The 7104-nt window shown below is 35.3% G+C and overlaps 1 protein-coding gene and 1 long non-coding RNA gene across 2 annotated transcripts; both read right to left on the bottom strand.

The window, feature by feature from the left end:
• Positions 1-848: 848 nt before the first annotated feature.
• Positions 849-1676, bottom strand: LOC147486725 (uncharacterized). The gene has a single exon (XM_086573835.1). The coding sequence runs from the start codon at positions 1674-1676 to the stop codon at positions 849-851; it is 828 nt and encodes a 275-aa protein (XP_086429961.1).
• A 2044-nt stretch (positions 1677-3720) lies between these two features.
• Positions 3721-6550, bottom strand: LOC147486724 (uncharacterized). Its single transcript, XR_015201884.1, has 3 exons — positions 6354-6550; positions 4670-4747; positions 3721-3782 (listed from the first exon to the last, which is right to left on the bottom strand). It is a non-coding gene; the product is annotated as an uncharacterized LOC147486724 (long non-coding RNA).
• Positions 6551-7104: the final 554 nt, after the last annotated feature.

The following is a 7104-nucleotide window of genomic DNA, read 5'->3' as shown; positions in this document are numbered from 1 at the left end:
TCTCTTTTTACAAATGACCTTCCTCATGATTTTTGTGTACACCATCATTTTTCCTCGCGCTTTGGTGTTTCTGTATCCTTAGAACTTATTTGCTCCTTTCCCCTTTTTCTTTTCTTTGAATCTTTGGACCTAATTCGCGCCTTCTCCTTCTTTGATTTTTTTGACTTTCTAGCACATTCTGGTGGCTTTCCCCATGAGTTTTTGAAATGCTCAACTTTTGAGAAGATTTGCACCCCGTTCAATGATTCTGGACTTGATCGCAGCTCTTGCTTACCATTAAATGGTCTTTTCTCCTTTCGGTACCGATGGTTTTCTGGAAGCCATCTCCTGTGCGCTTGGTATACATTCTTCTTGTCGTGTTTCAATCTAATAGAATCTGTATTTTCGCCGCATACTGGACAAGCAAGATACCCCTTGACAGTACAACCAGCTAAGTTTCCAAAGGTGGGAAAATCACTGATTGTCCACAATAGCACAACCCTAAGTATAAAGGATTCTTGCTTATAGGCATCATATGCCTCAACACCGGGCTGCCATAACAACTGAAGATCTTCAATCAAAGGTGCAAGATAAACATCAATGTTGTTACCAGGTTCGTGCGGACCTGATATCAACAATGTTAACATTAAGAACTTTCTCTTCATGCACAACCATGGTGGCAGGTTGTAAGTCGCCAATATAACAGGCCAACAACTATGCCTGCTGCTAAGAGAACTGTGTGGATTGAAGCCATCGGTTGAAAGTGCAAACCGAAGACTTCTTGAATCAGCTGCAAACTCTGGCCAAGATTGATCGACGTGTCTCCATGCTTGGGAATCAGCTGGGTGACTCATTTGACCATCAACTACCTATCTTTCATTCGCATGACATACCAAATTCTTCGCCGTTTCAACAGATTGAAACATTTTTTTAAGTCTAGGGATTATTGGGAAATACCATAGTACTTTTGCTGGAACACTATAATTTTGGTCAGGATTATTCTTTTTCACCTTATACCTTGACGCTCCACATGTAGGACAAGTAGTTCTATCCTTGTTTATTAAACCTCTATAGAGAATACAATCATTGGGACATGCGTGAATCTTCTCATGCTTTATTCCAAAAACATACAAAGTTTCCTTCGTCTCTCTCATGGTCAAAGGCAGCTCATTGCAATCTGGGAGCATATCCTTAAACAGAGCCAACACCATAGAGAAGCTTTTATCATACCACCCACTCATTGCCTTCACATTGAAAAGCTTAACCAGAGATGATAACTTGGTGTATTTTTTACACCCATCGTACAAAGGTAAATCAACTTCTTCAATCAGTTCACAAAGTTTTTCAAGGTTCCCCATGAAAGTCTCCTGAGTGGCCTCAAACATTTTTGCGATGTTTGCGGCCTCATCTAGTCCACCCTCATCAAAACCTTCCTCTGACTCCCTACTCGATGCTGACTCCTTTGGAGCATCTTCCCCATGCCACACCCATGTGCAATACGTCTGTTTAATCCTTTTCATTCTTAGATGACGTCCCACCTCCACTATATCAAATTCGTACATATTCCCACATTCATTGCATGGACAGGGTATACAATTCTTACGTTTTGCATTATCAAAAGCAAATGTAAGAAACTTTTTAACGCCTTTTACATATTCAGTAGAAAATATATCTCTCGACATCCATGACTTGTCCATCTCAGGCTACCAAAGCAAAATACGATAAGTCCTTATCGTCGACAAACAAGCAAATACGAAAATAGAGTTAACTGAAAAAGATAGTCTAGTTTAAAATGAAAAAACAAAAAATCATGTTAGATAACCATTTGTGAAACCCTGTATGGCCCCTAAAGTAAACCTTCTTTTCATAAACAAAAAAAAAAAAACTAACGACCACCTCAAATCAGGAATAAAACACAAATTGTAAAAAAAAATCAAATCAAATGAAAACCCATACCTGGATATTGTTGTTTGATACACGTAGAAATCCTAATCACAATCAATTGAAATTCCCCTGTTCCAAAAAAAATATTGGTATAGAACTCAAAAACCAAAACTTTTTATTGCAACAAGTTCAAAATCGAAGAGAGATAAAGAACTAACCTTGTCCGTCTTCAATTACCGCACTGAATTTTGGAGTGGTAATAAATATTAGATCGATAATGAGTGAAGAGAGAGTCGTGAGGTATTGATTTAGGTTGAGAGAGTCGTGAGGGAATTGATTTAGGTTGAGAGAGTGAAGATAGAGTCACGAAGTGTTTTTTGTTTTATTGGTTCTATACCTATAAGAGTTTGAATTGAAGAAAGCTCGCGAAAGTGTTTTTTTTTTCGTGTCTGTATACTTAGAGAATTTGAAGAGTTTGAACGAAGTGGGAGTTGAGTGAACGTGGGTGTGTCATGTTTCTTGTTTTTAGTGGAGCTGTGGGCGCGGACCAAAAACTACCTAGGTCATATAATGGTGAAATGGTCACTTACGAGTTGGATAATACGTAACTATTTTAGTGAAATAGTCACAAATAGTTCTCCACACATATACACCTTCTTTAGAAAAAAAAACTATTTGTGACCGTTCAAAAAGCGACGTCACTAAAAACTTTTAAAAAGTCATCCAAAAACCTTTTTTTCGCCATTTGTGACCGTTTCAAACGTAAACGATCCACAAATACCATTTTAAAATAGTCACAAAAAGCCTTTTTTCTACTAGTGCCAATAGTAAATGGATAGTCTAGACTTATTTATATCTTTTATAACATAGACCATCAAACCGATAGAAATTCATGTATAAGTTGGTAACCCTAAGATGCTCCTAGCCCATTCTCCTGTTCATTAGACACCCTGCTAATGTTAATCGAAGACCATTGGTCATTGTGATAGCTACCACAAATATCATATATTGAATACCAACACTACACCAAAATGACTGAAAACGACGGTTAAATCCGTCCTAAATCGAGATTTGCGACGAGAAATAGTGTCTCAGAGTCCATCGCGAATAGCCCTGTCGTTAATATTAACAACGGAAAAAAACGTGATAAATTGAATTAGAATTGCGACGGCTATGAGACAAGATATATCTTCGTTAAGTTTAAGACACTAGAAACCATCGTGAATTAAATTACCTTTCACAGCTAGCACATTCTCAAAATTGGGACATGCATTTCCGTCGCATTTTGTTTTTAGGAGTCAATTAACGACATTGTTCCCCGACGTATTAGTTTAAATCTATTTTTTTTAATAATTTTTTTTTTGAATCTATTTTTTCCTGGACACCTACTGATAATTGTTATCTAATTTGAAAATCAATTACACAAAAGCTACGTACTCAAAACAACACATTTAAAAAATTAATATATATAATCCATTGATAATAATTTCCAAAATTTACAATATTTTCAAACTTTTGGTTACCAACAACTAAGCTTTTAACGTATCCAAGGCAGAATAAAAACATAATAAAAAAAACAATTTGAAATTTGAAATTTCTATCTTCGTCACCTTTGCACATTTTGTTCTTTCATGTGAATCACACCTTTCGTGAGGGTAAATAGCCTTGAGAGTTTTCTAAAGATAAAACCAACTGGTAGCCCAAACATAGGCAAACAACGTTAACGCGGCAGGAGCATTATCAGTTCAGCGCCACTCCACACAAAGAAATGTAGCTAATTGCTTACCGCCTAAGCAAAGACATTGTCACTGAAGTAAGCACTGCTTCACAACACTAAGCTAATATATACGAAGTCTCCCAAATTTTAATAACACTTGCAACATAGAGTAAGCTTCCAACCTTAAATATGAAAAACACTCCTGCCAAAAGAAACATTTATCCGCCTTAACACATGATAAAGCAAAATTCTCTCTACAAATGGAGTTATATACTTGTATCAAGTGCATGCAATCCAAAAATCATTATAAATCATGTAGTTTGAAACCTCCATCATGCACCTCATAATCAGTAGACCACATTTCTACATTAGCAAAAACATAGAGTATACATATACCTCTAGCTAATTAAATTCAAGGAATCGCTAGCCATCGACTTACTTGGAAATAAAGTCTAAAATGGTGGAGTCCCATAAGGAATTCATAACAAAGAAAAGCAAGGGTCATGTTCTCTACCATTTTCGGTGTTAGATAATCTATAGTCCCACATATGGTTTGTCTTTAGTGTGTTGAGTGAACTGACAATCCAACATGTACTAATCGACCATTGCTTGTTACAAGAACAAATACACAAGTATCTAATTAGAGTACCTTAAAAAAAGAAAGAGCTACGATGTAACTTCTTTTTATAATTAGGATTGCACAAAGTAAACAATATTATATTAAGGGCAAAGATGAAGAAAATTGAGTTAAATATCATTAGGGGACATACCATACTATATGATGCTAAAAAATTTATAAGATTATTTGAAGTAGAAAGCTTTATATTATTTTGGCCCGACACTAGCAACTTTGGTTTAGCTCAAGATAATCACGCGAACGGTTCTGGAACTTACATACTACAAACAATACTAAACAAATGAATAACAAGATAATGCATGACTGCTCTATTCAGAGTCTACTTCCACTAAGAGGTTTGTTTATTTCATTTCCCTGGGATCCAAAATTTGAAGATATGCAAGGGAGCCTGTGTTTTACTTTTATAACAAACACCATCTGGGTATGAAGGAGGTTTGGAAGAATTCTCTTACCTCGAGGTCAGTAGCATCATCTCCAATCATAACCATCTTCTTGTAGTCATGAGCATGCAAACCATGGCTTCCACATCACTACAATAAAATAACAAACAGTGGACTAATATTTAGTCTACTTGACAAAGTCTTTACCTTCCGTATTTGTTGAACAGCCGTCACTCACCCACCACTTCTAGAAGTGTGCTCATTCTTATCAAATCCACACATTCTAGAGTGAGCACAGTCTTAAACACTTGAAACAAGATTGCATGCATTGTTCCAGTCAAATCTAGTAGTTTAAGCTACGTGTCCAAACTCAAAAGCTATAACAAGTTAAGACACTTTTGTAATTAACCTAGAACTAACACAAATCACTTTTTAAGACACTTTAAAAGTGACTCTTTTAAGCCCTTTTTTTAAATAGGTATAACAAGTTTCAAATACTCCTACAATAATATACATAAGGTTTTAGCCCTAGTGATGCACAATGAACCTATTAATTCAAAATTGCTCAAAAATGAATTTTACTATCTTTATTCGGTATCCCAAAACTATCTTAAGATTCAGTATCAGTTCCAAACAAAACCACCATCTAAAAATAAACTACAAACACTATACAAAACACCCAAGAAAAGTTTAAGAAACTCTTTATTCATTACTAGAAACATTTCCCAAACTAGGTTCATGCACATAAAAGAGTAGGTTTTCTAACCAACTTGTCATTGCTAAAGTTTTTCCTGCATTCTTGCAAATGGTACTCCACTTGATTATTTGAAAACTATGATATGTACACTTCATTTTTTTCATGTGCAACCCAAGTCCTAATCTCGGCCTAACTATGAGTAATTATAAGCAAACTTGGTAAAATTCTAATTTTCAGCAAACTAAATTTTTTGACACTATCTTCTAAATAGCACAACTCTTTCCACATGTATCCAAAAGCGACAAGGTTTTTTGCGTTTAAAAGCTAACCCACAGACCTTACTCTTTCGTGTTTTACAAAAAATCTAATTCTCCTCCTAACTTTATTAAAACTGGGATCAACCACTGCACAGAAAACTGTTTTCTGACAGACACAATTTCTGGCACGCATAATTGTCAAGGTCATTTCTCTTTCCACACTCATCCAAATTGGGTGAGGCTTGCTGCGCTGGATAGAAGACTCTATAAGCTTTCATTAGGTTTTGGCCTTGCACAAATCTACGAAGTATAGTGTCCTATACACTTCCTACAATACAACCTGTCCAGAATGTGTGTGCCAACAGTTGTTGTATATTGAAGTCAGTTTTCATAATCTTAATCACGAGTATGAACTCAGGTCAAAACACGAGATTGTACCTCTATAAGTCTAGATTCTACTGGTTTTGGAGTCGACACAAAAGAGTAATTTTTTTATTTTATTAGATTTTATTACCGCATACTGCTCAGTTTCTGCATCAAACTTCAGCTTCAATTTCAATATGCAAAACAACTAGATATGAAATTTTACAAAACACGAAAGTTGTAGATATGTGTGTCTACAGTAAACAAGCATTAGATTCATATAAAAAAGATCAAAAACGAGTTTTCTATGCTTAAATTACCAAGAACAGTTCTGAAAATGAAAACCCTATAACAAGAATCCAATGAATTCACATCATTCAAAATAGTTACAGGCCTATATAATGCTACTAATCAATCAATAAACACATGGTTTACTCACCAAATTCAGATGCCTAAGAAATCAAAGTGAAAACAAGTGATACACGGCCGCGGCAACAACACCTCAATTTGAAGTAGAAACCTGAAAAACAAAAATTCCATCTCCAAATAACCTTCTTTAATTCTTGATTGTGAAATGAAAAGTTAAAAAGAGATAGAGAAGATGAAATCAGACCTCTAAGACCCCTTTCTGTTTTGTTTGTTTGTTTGTTTGTTTGTTTTTTTTTGTTTTTTTTTTTTTTTTTTTTCTAGTTGACCCCCCCCTTTTCTCAAAAAAAAAAAAAAAAGTCAGGCCCATCCACCTCTTTTTTTTACTTTCCTATTATGGTATATTATTATAACAGTTTTATCGGTGACATAACAAACAAATCAACAAGCATTACTTAATTTTTCAACAAGTACGTCAAAATATATAAAAAGGGGTTTGAAAAAGAGGGTGTTACGGATCGCTTGCATCTCGGTTGGCTAGATTCATGTCCAATGTGCATCCCCAATACAAAGCACAAGTGTTGTAGGAGGCACTCGATAGAAGCAAAAGATAGTGGCAGACTTGCTTCTAACAAAACAATAAATTCCATGATCCATTTATACAAGAAAGTTAAAGACTAAACAAGGCGTGTTGAAAAATATTTGTATTGACCTTGTCGATTGAGCACCTTTTAAAAACCTCCTCATGAAGTCATGAACACATATGGGGTTGGAGCAGGACATGTTAAATCTGTAATATGTTAACAATGGACTTCTCCACGCAA

This window comes from Coptis chinensis, chromosome 7, assembly GCF_015680905.1.
Source record: "Coptis chinensis isolate HL-2020 chromosome 7, ASM1568090v1, whole genome shotgun sequence".
Lineage (NCBI taxonomy): Eukaryota > Viridiplantae > Streptophyta > Magnoliopsida > Ranunculales > Ranunculaceae > Coptis > Coptis chinensis.
The sequence above is the reverse complement of the archived record's forward strand: the minus strand, read 5'-3'. Positions and strand labels throughout refer to the sequence as shown.

Bases quoted from the DNA above. Each gene is read 5' to 3' on its own strand.
- LOC147486725 (XM_086573835.1), bottom strand. From the start codon at position 1,676: ATGGACAAGTCATGGATGTCGAGAGATATATTTTCTACTGAATATGTA.